The sequence below is a fragment of the Equus caballus genome, chromosome 15 (genome assembly GCF_041296265.1).
Source record: "Equus caballus isolate H_3958 breed thoroughbred chromosome 15, TB-T2T, whole genome shotgun sequence".
Taxonomy (NCBI): domain Eukaryota; kingdom Metazoa; phylum Chordata; class Mammalia; order Perissodactyla; family Equidae; genus Equus; species Equus caballus.
In genome coordinates, this window is record NC_091698.1 from 66,087,403 (window position 1) to 66,104,436 (window position 17,034).

The following is a 17,034-nucleotide window of genomic DNA, read 5'->3' on the forward strand; positions in this document are numbered from 1 at the left end:
AATCCCATCCCATGGTTTCCCTTTATTCCTCAAAATACTGTTGTCAAGAATAACACTCCTGAAAACCCCTCACTGCCATGCTTTGTGTTGTGGGATTCTCTCCAAGCCCACCTTTAGCCCATAGTCACAATAACCTCCTTCCATGAAGATGAGAATAACCGATAATGTCTTATCTTTTTCTCGCCCAGGGATATTTGCATTCTGAGTGGAAAGTGCTTTTACAAAGGAATTAAAGTCTAACATTAGATTTCCAGGCCTTGTGGAAGGATTGCAGCCAGAGAATAGATGTGTGTATGTGTATGTGTATGTGTATGTGTATGTGTATGTGTGTATGTGTGTGTGTGTGTGTGTGTGCATTTTAGGGGAACAGAGAGCAAAAGCGGGAATGTTTATAGTTAAGTCTCAAAACCACGCTGAACAGTATCTATTGTTCTCTTTGCCCCGAAATAAATTTCTATGGATTTTTCTTCATCTATGGAGATACCAGAGAAACATTTTTCTGCTAGCCCCAAATCTGGAAGTCTTGATAGTTTTCATGTTTGCTCACTCCAGCAAGTATCCAGTAAGCTATAAGCAAACACTTGTACAAACACTTTTATTTCCCCATCACCCAGGAACCACTTTTGCTAAAGATTTTGCTTTACTGAACTGTAAGTGACTCTGAGTCTCTCTCCTCCAAATCACTCCCTCCTTTGAACATCTACTAGCAGAAGATCTGGATCCTAGGACACTGACAAGATGCCTTAGTCTCACAGCCACAAAGCCACCTAGAACTAATGACAGCAGCTCACATATTTTGCAGCTGTGATAAGGAGGCATCTGAAATACAAGCTAGCTGCAAACACTGGGCAGACAGACACCAAAGCTTCCCCAGCAGGCTTCCCCGTCTAACACCTAGGCACTGGAGCACCTTCAGGTCAACCCACCCAACACATTATTCTGCTTATTCTCTAATATACATCTAGCTCCTTGTAAACTTTGCACAAGGTCACTCCCTTCCTTGGTGCCTTTGATACTGTCCATCACATGTAATTGCCTGCTGCAAAAGGACCCTGTTGCTGAGATCCCGTTAAATCTAGATTTCCTCTCGCAGTCTACCTTGCATCCTTCTCCCTTTAGAATCTCTCTCCTGTAAGACCTACTCCAGCTTCTTATTTTTATTAGGATGCTGAGGCATCTCTGCTAATCAGACAACTATCTACTGAGAAGATTTCATGAGGCCAGCCCCGTGCCAGATACCATGTACAACACAAAAGTATCTTAATAATCCCTGCTCTCAGAGCATCTGAGATCTAGCTGAGGAGACAAAACAAATATACATGAAAAGTAGAATATGAAACAGAACAGATAACACAAGGTACAAAACTCTTTGTAACTGGCGGAGGTCAGAGGACATCACAGTTGGCTGGGGTGATCTGTCTACTCCCTTTCACAATCTTTCTTCAGTGTCACTCCCCAGCATATCTTCAACCAAAGCAACAATTTTCTTGGTGCTTACTATGTGAAAGGCACTGCTGAGAAGGCAAGGAGCCCTCAGCTCTCAAGGAGAGAGAAAATGCAAATACAGGAAGTTAGTATATAAAGCAAAAGACAGTGAGTGGTGAGAGAGGCAGCAAATATATAGAAAATAATGCTAATGTACTCTTAATGGCTTTCAAGGAAAAATACCTCTACAACTGTCAGAGATGATGGAGTCATAGAGTCTTCAAGGAGAGTCTCTTTTGGTTCTCTATTGCTGCATAGAATTATCCTAAAACTTAGTGGCTTAAAACATTCATTCCATCTTGTTCACAATTTTGTGTTTCAGAAATTTGGGTGGCTTGTCTCTGATCCATGTGAGGTCAGCTCAGGTGGCTGGGTCTGGGGGATCTACTTCCAAGTTGTTCCTTTCACTCACATATCTGGTGCACCTGTGCTCCTTGGTGCATCTCTCTATCCACACACAAACACACAGCCACAGTATCCTATCCTCCAGGATCCCTCCACATGGCTTAGACTTCTCCCAGCACAGCAGTCTCAGGGTATTCAGAGTTCTTTTCATGGCACCTAGGGCCCTATAAGACCTATTTAGAAGCTGCCAGTGCTCTTAAAGGCAGGTCCAGAACTTGTATATCAACACTTTTATCTTACTCTATTATAGTCCTAAAACATCACAGTTTAGCCTGAATTCAACAGAATGGCAAACTTTTCCTCTATGGAAAGAGTGTAAAGAATTTGCACTCATCTTTAATCCACCATGGAGTATATGAGATAATGGGATAGCATTGCATGGAATATAAAAGTTTGTTTATCTTTGACAATCTTTAATTAATATGATTTTATAATATTCTAAACTCAAAGGGGAGAAGGCATAACTAAGAAAAAATAGTCTTGTATTTTTTATCGCTTCCTTTTAAAAATATGAAAAATGTTCACGGCCAGTAATCATTGCCCTGGTTTAAACTGTTCCTGAAGGTCTTCATGCTTTCATCTAATTCCTCACGCAGGGAGGGGGAACCTTGAACTGCTTTAGACAAAACAGGTAGTCTTTGCTCCCTTCCACATTTGAGGAAAAAAAGAGGAGCCCAAATGCCAGACGAAACAAGAACTTGATCAGAGAGACCAGAGTGAGTGTCAATAGCAGAACTGGTCAGAGAGCAATGCCTGAAGAGAGAAACAGGAGAGATTTTCTAGGGCAGAGAAAAACCTTGGGAGGCTCTGGGACAATGGAAAGTGCAAGTGGAGAGCAGGCTAGGACAGATGGATCATCCAGCAGCAAAGAGCGAAGAGCATCACAGGGACAAAGGTTCACGGAGCAGACTCTTAGCTCCAGGGAGCCCAGCTCCAAAGAATTATAATACACAGGAGAGAACTAGAAAAGAGACTTTGGAACACCAGAAATTTTACCCTGTGGTGTAGCAATGAATGTCATGAGAAGTAGTTAAATTCCAGATATATGTGGAAGACAAAGTCAAGATATTTTGCTGAGGGTTTATATATGGGGTGTGAGAGAAAGAGAAGAGTCAAGGATGACTTCAAAGTTTTTGCATGAACAACTGGAAAGGCTTAAAGTGAAGCAGGTTTTCAGAGAAGATCAGGAGCTCAATTATCAACATCCAAAGCTTGACTTGCCTATTAGACAGCCAGGTAGAAATTAAAAGGAGGCAATTGAATATAAGAGTCTGGAGTTCAGGAGAGAAGAACAACCTAGAGATAAAAATTGGGGTGCCATCAGGATATAAATGGTGCTTAAGTCATAAGACTGGGTGAGTTCGCCTATAGAGTAAGTGAAAATGGAGAAAAGAAGTCTCGGCATTGAGCCCATGGGTACTCCAACAGCTGGAGGTCAGGGAGGAACCAGCAAAGAAGAAACTTCCAAAGAGTTAGGAGACAAATATTACTAGATATAAAGACAGTCAGCAGAAAGATATGAAAATTCAAAATTTTTATGTACCAAAAAAACTGTCAAAAATATGTCAAACAAAAATTGACAAAACTAAAAGTAGTAGTATACAAATCCAAAATCATGGTTGGCTATTGTAATGCACTTCTCTCAGTAGTGATAGAACAAGCAAGCAAAAGATCGGTAGGCCTACAGAACTATTTGGACACCAGTATTGACAAATTTGATCTACTTGACATCTAACAAGGAGGAGACTAAGTGAAACATATATAAGTATTATATAAAGGTAACCATTAGCTCTGAAAATGTAAATTTGCCCAAATGGCAAGGGGCAATTAGCAGTCCAGAGATTAGCAATGGTAGGTAACCACTACTAAGACTAGGACTTGAGGAGCAAGCAAGCATGTGGTTTTACTGCAGCACAGTAACTAGGGCAACTGGTAGAAGCTGGATCTTCAGCAGATCTGTCCAATGACAGCTGGAGTCACAGAGGAGCTATTGCCTGAGGCAGAGGAAGGGTGAGAAATGCCCTAACTTATCCTTCCTCCCACCCTCCAATCTCCCACATGGCCATTTGCTGAACCCAACTGAAAACTGATTGACAAGGTGGTACCTGGGAAATGGAAGCCACAGGCGCCATTCCTCCTGCAATAGGGAGGCAGAACACAGGGAAGGGCACAGAATGGATGAGAGAGAAACCAGGCAAATAACTGGCCATCCAGTGCTTTGTACTTCCTTGAAAGTACAATGGGGAATCACTGAAGACTTTTAAGCAGGCAAATCACAATCTGATTGGCATTTTTAAAATACCACCCAATCTGCAGTGTAAAGACTGCATTGGAGAGATAGATGGTCATGATCATTAATTTCCTGTGTCAACTTGGCTGGGCTAAGGGATGCCCAGGTAGCTAGTAAACCATTATTTCTGGGCATGTCTGTGAGAGTGTTTCCAGAAGAAATTAACATTTGAATCAGTAGACTGAGTAAAGACGACTCACCCTCCCCAATGTAGGGGGATATCATCCAATCAGTTGAGGGCCCAAACAGAACAAAAAGGCAGAAGAAAGGCAGATTTGCTTGCTTTTTCTTGATTTGGGATATCCATCTTCTCCTGGCCTTGGACATCGGAGCTCCTGGTTCTTGGGCCTTCAGACTCAGACTAAGTTATATCACCAGCTTTCCTGGTGGGGTCCGATGGACAACTGATTATCTGGGCCTGGGGTTCAGAAGTAGGGTCTGAACTGTGATATACATTTGGAAGCCATCAGCCTATACCTGGTATCTGAAACCAAGGAAGTGAGTAAGATCACCTGGGAAGATTATGTACAGTCAGAAGGGGGCCTAAGTTTGGAGGAACTCCAAAATTTAAAGGAGAGAGAGAGGAGAAAGAAAACATAATCAGAAAAAAGTCAAAGATGATGTCAGAAGAAATAGGAGAGAATGTGATGCCAAGAAAGAGTGTATCTCAAAAAGGAGGAGTGTTTTACCTAGGTAATGTAATTGAGATATCAAGAAGGTTTGAACTAAGATGCGACCCCAGTGAGTATTGTTTTTCAAGGGGTTGGGAAGAAATTAGGTTTCACTGTAAAATGAGGAAATAGTGACATCAAGTATGAACAACTAGTATAAGAAGTTTGATTGGGAAAGGGAGGTAACAAATAGCGCAGCAGTTGGGGTTGGTTTCACTGGACGATAGGAAGCATTCTAAATTTTTGAGCAAGAGAATGAATGACAATGAAAACAGGTATTGAGAATAATTTTCACCAGATCACAAGAACGTATGGAGTAACAAATATATATGCACACCCCCAAGTTTCATTGCTCCAAGTGCCCACTGCTTTGACTTATACTAAATGCAAACATTAAAACATTCTCCTTCCCCAACTATATCCAAGGGTCCCCAAAGGTGCTGAAATGAATCCTTCCTGCTCATCACTTGCTACCACCCCCATCAGAAACATTCATTCATAGCCAACCTGCTGGCCCCAAACAGGTCTAAGCTGGTACCATTTAAATCTCCTTTCTCCCACCAGCTGGTCTTGGTTCTTTTGTGGGTTCCAGCTGCCAACAGAGCTGCCAGAAAAGCATCCATGTCACTGGTGTTGCTGCTAGAAAGGATGGGACTTCGGCACCCTCCAGGGATAGGGACCTGGTTAAATTGTCTATTTATGTTGGCTTCCATGTAGACCTCTGCTAGTTCACCCAGGCAGAGACTCTCCTACAAAGCAAGAACTGCCTGTGTGTGTGTGTGTGTGTGTGTGTGTGTGTGTGTTTGTGTGTGACATTTACTAACAATAGCTGCCAGTCATTAAGTGCTGTCTGTGGGCCAGGAAGTTCTCTATGTACTTTAACTCATTTAATTCTCATAACAACCCTCTGAGGTAGGTGATAATCATCATTCCTATTTTACAGCTGAGGAAACTGACACACAGAGAAGTGACATAACCTGACCAAGGTCACAAATCTAACAGGTAGAGGGGCAGGGTACATATGCAGGCAAGTCTGGCTGCAGATGCCATGCTCATAACCATCACTCTATATCACCACTTTGACTTTGTTCTGAGGCTGTCTCTGTTGCCCGCAAGACTCTTCATCCCCTTATGGTGTGTTCTCTTTTCACCCTTCTCTGAAATTTGGTCAGAGATTTCATCACAGCTCATCAGAAATATTTTTATAATTGGTTATATGGTAGGGAGGAATTAGTCTCAATCCCTCAGTCCTATGTAAGTTAGTGGGGATCTATTCTATAGATAGACTGTAGAAGGGGACGTGACTACAGTTAAGCCCCAGATCAGCCAGGATGCAAGTGTCTCCGGGACTCAGAGTGGCCTGTTATCTAAGTCCTCCTACCACCAACACAAGGAACAGGGCTCCTACCAAACCAAATGTCCTGTTAGCCGAATATGGATCTGACTGAGGTGAGTTGGATGAATTGGAACCTCCCTCCTCACCCATGTAAGAAGATCACCACTGCTCTTTTGCCTGCCAACCGAGAAGAAAATTTAGGCCTATAGTAATGAGTTATGTTTACCTTTTCTCCTTATAGAGATATTTCAGGAACCAGGATCCATTCCCTGCCTAACTATGGTTTAGAAAATCTTAAGAAGCTGCGGGCCAGGTCAACTTACAACTTAAAAAAGCTTCCCAGTCTGGAAAAGTTTGTTGTACTCATGGAGGCCAACCTCACCTACCCCAGCCATTGCTGTGCCTTTGCAAACTGGAGACGACAAACGTGAGTCTTCTCATATCCATCCCTTGAGCCTCGCTTGGGCATTTCCCCAATGCAGAACTTGGTCCAGAACTTCTACATATCTGTAGCTTGAAGAGAATCCACTTGTAGAAAGATCTTCCTGACCACAGCCCTTAGGCATATTCTAGATCAAAGCTTCAGTATTGTGGAGGCTTTCTAATTCTATGAAAATGGGCTCACAGGAGAGGGACTACCCACGCAGTAGACCACCTACTAAACATTAAATGAGGAAAAAGACGTGAAAAATACCAACCATAGTGCCTGACTTATAGCTGAGGCTTAATAAATATTTTTCCCTTTTTCCTTTGTACCAATATGAATTTATCCATCAAGTCCCAAACTCTGTACCTCATAAATGTCCCAGGGACCATCAAAGTCAACTTTGGAGGGGAGAAGCATAAATGCAATACCAGAGGCTGATGCACACATCCACAACACATCCCAACCACTCTAAGCCTCTCCAATCCATCTTCAGATCTTAGCAGCACACAGAGAGGACAAAGATTGGGACATCTGTTCACTTTAGCTTTCAAGGTTGATAAGGTTCGAGAAAGCCCAGGTTAAAGAGGGTAATCCAGACAGAGCCAAGTCCCAGTAAGTAATTGGTTCCAAAGGTGAGGTAATCGCAGGATTCAGAGAGAATGGAGAGGGAGTACTTTGGAGATTGCACATGTTCCAGACATTTAAAGGATCTATTGGAGATAGAATTTATTGGATATCAGGAGTTCTCACAGCTCTTCCCCTCCCCTGGACTCAGTGATAGAATCCACACTCAAGCAGATGAAGCAGGTCAGCACTCTTGTACAGGAGCCCAGCATGAATATGGCTTCCCTATGGCATTAGTTCGCTGTGTAACAGCCTCCGCTATCATTCAACCTTTTACATTGACCTGCCCATAAGCAAAATAAAACAAAAAACCACAAAACAGTACACACCCCAAAATATTTTCAAAGTAATTAAGAGCCCACACTCAGACGCATTTGAAGGTTTTGCAGAAAAGGAGCTACTTTTCGGAATTAGTATGCATCATTGGGAAACTATCCAGAATCAGACACTCCTCACAAATTAGCTCAAGGGCCAGGGAATTTCTTCCTGAGGGCTAGAGTTCTTAAAGGCTTGGCCTGAGGCAGAAGGATGCCTCTTTGATATTCCAGACCAGAGTTATTCCAGCCAGGGAGAGAAAGATACCAGTTTACTGCCCAAACCCTGGAACTGAACACCCTTTACAAGAAATCTCAAAGGATGTTCAGATCACAGTGAGAGCTGCACGTGGTGTGCTGTCTGGCCCAGGACCAACACACCACAGGAACATGTTATCTTACTGTGTTGCTCAGACTCCTCTGGTCTTGCCACCCCTTGGAAGTGTAGATGCAGCCTCAGGGCTCTCCCAACTAGAGGTCTCCAGGTCTGCCTTACATTGTCCCAGGACTTGAAGCCCTCCAGACCACGCAGCTCTCACCCTCTCTAGGTCCCTGTTGTAACTTACCATCACTCCCTGTCAGGCGCAGCAAGGGAGAGGCCCACGCCTCCTCTAGGAGGACATGCCAAAACGGGGTAACAAAAACCACAGTGGGTGTTCAGGCTTTATATTTAACAAATTCGCACACACAAACACAAGACAAAGTTATGCTTTTCAGAAGATAATCACAGGATTTATTTTTTAAATGGTGTCATTTCATTGCATACCACAGTAGGTGTGGTTTGGTAATGAGATTCAAGTTTAAAGTTGAACGATAAAATTGTTCTTCCAATCCTCATTTGGAAATTATGCCAAAGTATAAATGTCCTGCCCATGTGACTGTGAGGTTTTGGCCAGTGGCCCTCCTACACTCTCACTGATAGATCTTGTTAACGACCCCCCTCATCTCTCATTGAACCAGTTATTTCCTTGTTGTAGTTCTATACTCAGCTTGCGTTGTTATTTTGCTCGTTTTATTATTTAATTTTTCTTGTATTTAGGTTTCCCTTCACAGCTAGATTTTAAATTCAGGCACTGTGGCATGCGCATCTAAGTACCCACGCAGGGCCCAAACCCCAACAGGAACTCCATCAGTAACCTGCATTGTCTGTCTTCCCATTGCTGACGTTTGCTGAGTACTCCCTGCCAGGCACTGTAACACCTTGCACCTTTGTCTCATTTAATTCTCACAAAGGTAATAGCGTTATTTTTATTCTCTTCTCACAGAGGCAGAAACTGAGGCTCAGAGACAGTAAATAACTCGACCAATGCCAACCAAACTCAGATCCAAACCCTCTTATCTGTCTTCAAAGCTCAGGCCCTGGGCCACTCGACTATGCACTTTCCAAGTATCTGTTCACTGATTTATCGGGGTCCAGGAGTTCCACTTTCTAAACAGATCCTTTATCATAAATTCTTTATGATCCTTAGGATTTGCCAAGGTACTGCAGAGGCAAGACTTTGTTTCCCTCATTTCCATTTTTGCTTCTATTTTTTCTTCAGAGACATTGTTTACTGTTTTCCCCCACTCATGTCATTGGGTCACATCTGTTTCAGGAAAGGGAAGCATCAATATTTAAAATATGTTGGTAGCAGTATCAACAATAAGAATCTTCACAGAAGGCAACATGAGCCCCAAGAAGTGAGGGCTGCCTCAAGATGGTTCAGTCAGTTCCGTTCCAATGAACCGAATCACAGTCTGCAGGCACCAGGTTACTTACTTTGTGTTCCTAGAACTGGGCTGCTGCTAATCCAACAACAAGGTCTAGGAGGCAGGAGTTAGATGAAGGAGCACTGAGTGATTCTCTTGTCCTCTCTATGCCCATCTCTGAGCTTGCCTCACCTTTCTTGTAAGATCTCTGACTAAACCAAAGGATTTTCTGCACATTTTTTATTGCAAGTATGTTAACTGTTCAGCCCCAGTGCAACCCGTGACTGATGTGAGAAGCCCTAAGGGTCTCTAAAACAAAAGATGACACATTCTCTGGCAAAAAGAGAGTCCCTTGGGCCAAAGGAAAATGACCTCCTGACAATTCAGTTCACTTCCTGGAGGGGAGAAGAGAGAGGAGAGGGTTCTCCCTAAAAGCCCCTTCTCATAGAGGGTGACGGGGAAAGGTCAGTCCACGTGTGTTGGAACAGTGGCCAGCATCCATCCTTTTGTGTCAAATCGAATCTTTACCTCCTCCACTCCCCCAGCCACTATCTCCTTCTTATGGGGGATCTTTGAAGGGTTTCAACACTCACTTCCCCACCCCCATATGAGATTGTTAAGGTTTCAGAAAAATGCAATCACTTCACATTACAGTCAGCTAGTCCCTCAGGGAGGGAGGAGGGAAGGGACATGTGTGAGTTTTGGTTTTTTTCATCCTAAAAGAGACCCAGTGTGAAAGATCTCCATTCCTTGAGCCTTTGCTTCACAGGAGAACTATGACCCTCTCTGTCTCTACACACACTATCCACCTGTCTGAGTAGAATATTTATCATCTGGCTTTCATTCAAATCCCTTCTGAAAGTACCTCTACTCTGATCACAAGGCCTCTTGTACATTTGGGTTTAAAGGAAAAACCAAGGCTGGAAAATGAGCCCGAAAAGAGTCAGCTCCCCAATGGATGAGTTACATTCTTGGAATAAGTCAGGCGCCCTCGCAACCTGCATTTGCTCTTTCGGGCACTCACTAGGGAACTATTTAATATGAGAGACACAGGCTTACCCTACAGACAACTACATGCCTGAGGCCTATTGTGACCCCTAGGGAGTGAGATAATAAAGAAGAGAACTCTCAGTAACATCTCAGACAAATTAGCAGACCTCCCAGGAGCCTGAGTACCAAAGAGCCAGGGACAGTGGCGGAGAATGAACCACAGACTCTGATCCTCTAACTTATGGAGATAACAGAAGAAAATAAGTTCTCATCTGAATCCGAAAACATTCCAAATCTTCCAGTGGCTGAAGTACGGAGAAGAAGAATGGGGATATATCCTACTCGGGCACATTAAGAGAGAGCAGAATGGAGATGGCGATGGGAAAGGGTGGAGTTGATATCAGGTCCGTAAATTATTTGCACTTAGCAGCAAGGCTTAGCTAGTCCTAGGCGCCTTCCTCTCCATATTCAGGTTGTGGCCAGATGGTTTCCCCAGTGGGCCATCCAACTCTAGGAATATACACACAAGTTGTTCTGTTCATTTACAGTAAGCAGCATTAACCCTTGAGCTTAACCTCAAGGGCAGACAAATGGTTAGAAGGAAAAAAAAATTCCAGGTAGAAACCCCATCATTTTTATCCTTTGCAAAGACAGTAATGTATTTGCCATTCTGGATCCAGGATGTTGATTCTATTCCTTTTTGTATTTTTCTAGCTCTGAGCTTCAGACAACTTGCAACAAATCTATTTTAAGGCAAGAAGTTGATATGACTCAGGCTAGGGGTGAGAGAGTCTCTTTGGCAGAAGATGATGAGTCCAGTTACCCCAAAGGATTTGACATGATGTACAGTGAATTTGAGTATGACTTATGCAACGAAGTCGTTGATGTGACTTGCTCCCCCAAGCCAGATGCATTCAATCCATGTGAAGATATCATGGGGTATGATATTCTCAGAGTCTTGATATGGTTTATTAGCATCCTAGCCATCACTGGGAACATCATAGTGCTGGTGATCCTGATTACCAGCCAATACAAACTTACAGTTCCCCGGTTCCTTATGTGCAACCTGGCCTTTGCCGATCTCTGCATTGGAATCTACCTGTTGCTCATAGCATCAGTTGATATCCACACCAAAAGCCAGTACCACAACTATGCCATTGACTGGCAAACTGGAGCAGGCTGTGATGCTGCTGGCTTTTTCACTGTCTTTGCCAGTGAGCTCTCAGTCTATACTCTGACAGCCATTACTCTGGAAAGATGGCATACCATCACCCATGCTATGCAGCTGGAATGCAAGGTGCAGCTCCGCCATGCTGCCAGTGTCATGCTGGTAGGCTGGATCTTTGCTTTTGCCGTTGCCCTCCTTCCCATCTTTGGCATCAGCACCTACATGAAGGTGAGCATCTGCCTGCCTATGGATATTGACAGCCCCTTGTCACAGCTGTATGTTATGTCCCTCCTTGTGCTCAATGTTCTGGCCTTTGTAGTCATCTGTGGCTGCTACACTCACATCTACCTCACAGTGAGGAACCCCAACATTGTGTCCTCTTCTAGTGACACCAAGATTGCTAAGCGCATGGCCATCCTCATCTTCACGGACTTTCTCTGCATGGCACCCATCTCCTTCTTTGCCATCTCTGCCTCCCTCAAGGTGCCCCTCATCACTGTGTCCAAGTCAAAGATCCTCCTGGTCCTTTTCTACCCCATCAACTCCTGTGCCAACCCCTTCCTCTATGCCATCTTCACCAAGAACTTCCGCAGGGATTTCTTCATTCTGCTGAGCAAATTTGGCTGCTATGAAATGCAAGCCCAGACTTATAGGACAGAAACTTCATCTACTGCCCACATCTCCCATCCAAGGAATGGCCACTGCCCTCCAACTCCCAGGGTTATCAATGGTGCCAATTGCACACTTGTCCCTCTAAGCCATTTAGCTCAGAACTAAAACACAACGTGCAAATGTATCTAAGTGTTAAATGATAAAGTCTTGACCTTGAAGAATATGCCATGGCATTGCTGACTGAATGCTTCTATATACTTCATCTAATTTAATCTTCCTGGCACACCTGTAAGATAAATTGGTCACATATTAACTATGTGATAGATTAAGAAGCTCAACTATTAACAACATTAGTAATTAAAATAATGCAATACCATATCACATTTGTTTTATGCCTTATAATGTTCAAAGTGCTTTTGTTCAGATGATCTCAACTGATTCCTATAAAAGTCCTAGTAAATAGGCAGAACAGGGGTTATTCAGATGAGGACACCAAGACTCAAAGGGTTAAATGACTTGTTCAACCTGCTTGAAAGAGACAGAGCTAGGATTAGGTGTTCTGACTCCCAGAGAACTTCCAAGAGAAGCAGCACAATATTCATTCAACAAATATTTATTGAGCACATTCAACAAATATATATTGATGGCTTTGTAATGTGTCAATTTGGATGGCTGAACTATATTTCCCAGAATTCCGTTTCTTATGTTTCCCATTAGGGTGGGCCACAGGGAAGATTCTTGGGAAAATAGGAGGGCAGAAGGAAAACTGAAGCCTTTTTGTCGTTCACACACTTTGCTGCTGATCTGCTGATTCCGCTCTTTGCTATGAACCAGCAGCTAGACCTGCAATTGCTCCACTTTCCCCTGGATCCTCCTTCAAGTTCTTGACTCTTGGGCCAGATATTTGTATTTAGCTCCATGATGAAGATCCCCAGCTTCTGCAAGATATTTTTATCACCAAGATCAAAGGCAACAAGAACAGAAACAGCACTCAATTTGACCTTGTAGGGTTCCATCCTGTGCTTGTGACTTCCAGCATGCTCATGATCTTCCCTTTATGACTGCCTGACCTGTAGACTTCAAGCTCCAGCATCAGCTGTAGAGAAAACATCCTTACAGAGACTGCTTAACCAATCCCCACAATTGCATAAACCAATTCCCTGTAACAAATATTTACCACTTACATATATACATACATGCATGACTGGTTCTGCTTCTTAAGCTAAACTCTGATAGAAGATACAACCTACTATATGGCATGCACATGGATTATAACATTAAGAACATAGCAGCTTTGGAATCAGAGCTGAGATTTTATTCTGACTCCATGATAAGCCAGGACTCCACCTCTCTAGGCTCAGTTTCTTCCTCTGTAAACTAGAGTTGGTTATAATACCCAACTGTTGGGCTTATTGTAAGAATTAGATTTTAAAAAATGGGTATAAAGTGCCCAGTGTGTAACTGGTTTGGTGAATACTCATTTACTTCTCTCCTCCTAGACCAGTGCCTGGACTAGTGCCTAATTCTGACCCTTGATCTAGAACTCTTTCCATTGCATCATATTGTTCCTGATGAATGACTATACTTTCCATATCTGTTTTCATAAATGACCCCATCAGGATAATCTGGATCATAAATACCAACCACAAATCCTCACCAGGCAATATGCCATGACCAGCCCACAAAGCTCTGAGTCTCCTCTCACATATTCTCTTTCCATGTCAAAGCCAATCCTTCCTCCTCTTGCCCTATGGCTAACATTTCAAAAGTTGGTTCCACGTGCATTAATAGGGAAGTCCTTCTAGGGCTAGAAGAAAAAGCAATCGTCTCTACCCATGTGACCTGGCACCATCTTGATCTATCGCGAACAATGAGTGAAAAATAGAATAATTATCCTTAGAAATAGTCTAGAGCTGTGCTGTTCAGTACAGTAGCCACTGGCCACACATGGCTATCGAGCACTTGAAAGATGGATAGCCTGAGATGAGACACGTTACACGTGTAAAAGACACACTGGATTTCAAATACTTAGCGAAAAGAAAATAAAGGTACACTATCTCAATAATTTTGATATTGATTTCATATTGGAATACTATTTTGGACATATTGAAAAAAATAAAATATATTTAAAAATCAATTTCAGCTTAATTTCTTTTTACACTTTTTAATGTGGCTACTAGAACATTTAAACTTATCTATGTGGGTCACGTTTATGACTCGTGCTATATTCCTATGGGAGAACATTGGTCTGGAACTATATGAAAATAAAAGGTTTTCATTTAGCATTTTCCTCCCCAATCCCCATACCACTTTGCTACTCTGTTGGGCTGTCCCAGCTCCACCTGCAATCATTCTTCTTCCTTGTTTGTGGCCAGAGGGAATATACTTCCGAATTTGGGCTCAAAAGCAAGTAGCTGCTAAATTAAGAATAGAATACGGTATTAATTGTTTCACAACATAGCTGTTGATGACACACTGGTTTAACAGATAGTGGTTCTGAGAGGCAAGAACATGTTCAAAGATAAATACAAACCAAGACAAACTAAGACAACTTTCACTCCATGACTCTTATCACTATAACACTTTCTAGTAAGAGATAAGACTCTTCTCAAATAAGCAAACATGTTTATAGGTTCTAAATTCAGTGTTTCTAAACCCTTTAGACAAGTCTTAAGGCAAAAATACTTCCCACATTTCCTGTATTTGGATAAAAACAATTGTAGTCCAGCGTACCAATAGCTTCCTCCTAAAGAGGGATTATACAGGTAACACCTCTAGGCTGCACCTCCCAGAGTGGTGCTTCAGTCCCTGGTGGTTCCCCAGACAAAAATAAAAAGATACACAAAAGAAATTTCAAAATGTTATCCCAAGTTGTTTTTCTAAAACTTTTATCTCAAATCTCAAACACCATGAAGAGAGTCAACATCTCCCCGCGATTTCTTAAAGTACCCACATCTCCAGAGATGATGTTCAAAACATTAACAACTGGTACAGCCCAGGGACTAATCTCTCAGAATGAATACTGGCTGGGAACAATCCATTTGGCCATCCTGGTGCAAACTGGGAGAATGCCAGCCCTGCAAGTTTCCCTTCCACCCCCTGACCTCAACCTGGACCTGCTCCCATGTCTCTTTCCTCAAACCTTCACCCACCATGAACTCCTGCAGTCTCATCCTGGCCAGCCTCTCATATTGCCTTTTTCTCCTCCCCCCTTTCCTCCAGATTGTCCTCCACTGAATCTCAAGAAGCAGTGAGACAATATTGGATCCTCCTTGGAGGGATCAGAGCAAAGAGACTGAACAAGTAAATTCAGAAACTTTTAGGGAACAGAAGAAAATGGTGGACTGGGTACACAGATTAATAAACAATTCTTACCTTGCCACATACAGAAGCAGAAATGGGGATGGGAAGGGGGCTATGGCACTGGAGATTGTATTTTACCACAGCGCTCCACGTGTTAAACAAGGGGAACCCTTAAGACCTTGTTTCGGAAGGGATACATGGAGGGAGAAGTAAAACAAGAGGAAAGCCCCTTCTGCACTCGCATCACCAAGATGCTACAGATCTTACCAGAGTGACGCTGTGCCTTATGTAGGCCATCATCATATAGCATCCATTAGAAAATCAGAAAATATCATTGAAACTAATTTTTTTTATTCTAGTGTGATGGCCACAACCTTTGGTTTTTAGGAAAGTTTATAAAAACAAGCAAGGAATGAACTCTCAGCTTCTGGATAGTAAGGGTCATTGGAAAAAGAAGACAAATATATAGGATGTTTTGTCTGTTTAATGTAGAACATTAAAGAAACTAACTAAAAGTCAGCACAAAATAAAGCCCAAGCATGAGGTTGTACTTGCTGGTTCCCACCAAAAATGCTTTCAGCTACAAGCAGCAGAAACTCCAAATAAAAATGGCTTAAACAATAAGGCCAATTACATGAGATGCTTCTGACTTGATGGGAAGCTCAATGGTCTCAAGGACCCAGACCTTTTCATGGTTTTGCCCTGCCATCCTTGGAGTGTTCAGTCATGATTTCTTCACAGTAGCAAGGTTGCTGCAGCTGTTCCAGATGTCATATGCAGGCACAACCAAATCCAGAAACAAAGAAGCGAGGTCTTTCCTTCCATGCTTCTCTCTTTGCAAAGGAAAGAAAATTTCTCCCCCAAAATCCTCAGCAGAGATTCCTTCTTACCTGTTATCTAAGATTACTACCTTGGCTGCAAGAGAAGTGGCAAAATGAACCTCTGCCACATTTAGCCTCTATAGTGGAAGGAGGTCTCTGACAGCCAGGAAAGTGGAAGCGGGAACTGCAGTGGGAGGAATGTTGGGTAGGCAATCTCATCTTCCAACCAGAGTCAACCCAAATCATCTCCTATGGGATGAAGCCCATGAGGTTCAAGGATAGGATGCATATGGCACCTTCGCACCTCACATTTCATGTCCTCTTCCCTCTTACTTCTCCCCCTCCACCTACAGCTTGTAGTCCAGCTCCTCTTCCCCATGTTAGTCTGTTCTGCTCTTCCCTAGAACAAACTCTAGAAAGTTGCTTAGATCTGAAGTCAACCACTGGAGTCAAACTTTGCCCAAGAAATGCCCTGTTTGAGGCAAGATGTGAAAAAGTGAAAAAGAGAAGTAACAAAAAAATATGCACTAGAATAGGAAGAGAGGAGACATGAGGAGGAGAGAGAGAGAAGGGCAAAACAAATTAAAGAAAAGGAGCAGTGTGTAAGGGAGCCAGGCCCTGATTTGTCTCTTTGGGCTAGTATTTGCCCATCTCAGTCTCAAAACCCTTTCAACTAGTTGCAAAGAGTTCAACTCAAAACACTGAATGGACTCAGTCTTAGATCCCAGTAGAAAGGTCCACTGGTCATACCATGATGTTCAAGACTTCCCAAGGCTCCATATACCATGGTCTAGGTTCCCAGGATCCAGTTTAAAAGATGAGTAATAGGAAAATATTTCTGAAAGTCTTCAAACCCTCCTTTTCATGATCCTTTTCATGACCCAAGCTCTTCATACTAT

The 17,034-nt window shown here is 42.8% G+C and overlaps 1 protein-coding gene across 3 annotated transcripts in view; it reads left to right on the forward strand.

Moving 5' to 3' along the window:
* The window catches only part of FSHR (follicle stimulating hormone receptor), a 167,321-nt gene extending 154,932 nt beyond the window's left edge, over positions 1-12,389 (forward strand). For 2 of the 3 annotated variants that reach the window (XM_005599769.4, XM_023618414.2), the window contains exons 8-9: positions 6,429-6,614; positions 10,946-12,389. In XM_005599769.4, the coding sequence (XP_005599826.2) occupies positions 6,429-6,614; positions 10,946-12,176 (1,417 nt within the window). In that variant the 3' untranslated portion in view covers positions 12,177-12,389. The remainder of the gene's footprint in view (positions 1-6,428; positions 6,615-10,945) is intronic. The other variant, NM_001164013.2, reaches the window with a different exon arrangement.
* The last annotated feature ends 4,645 nt before the right edge of the window (positions 12,390-17,034 follow it).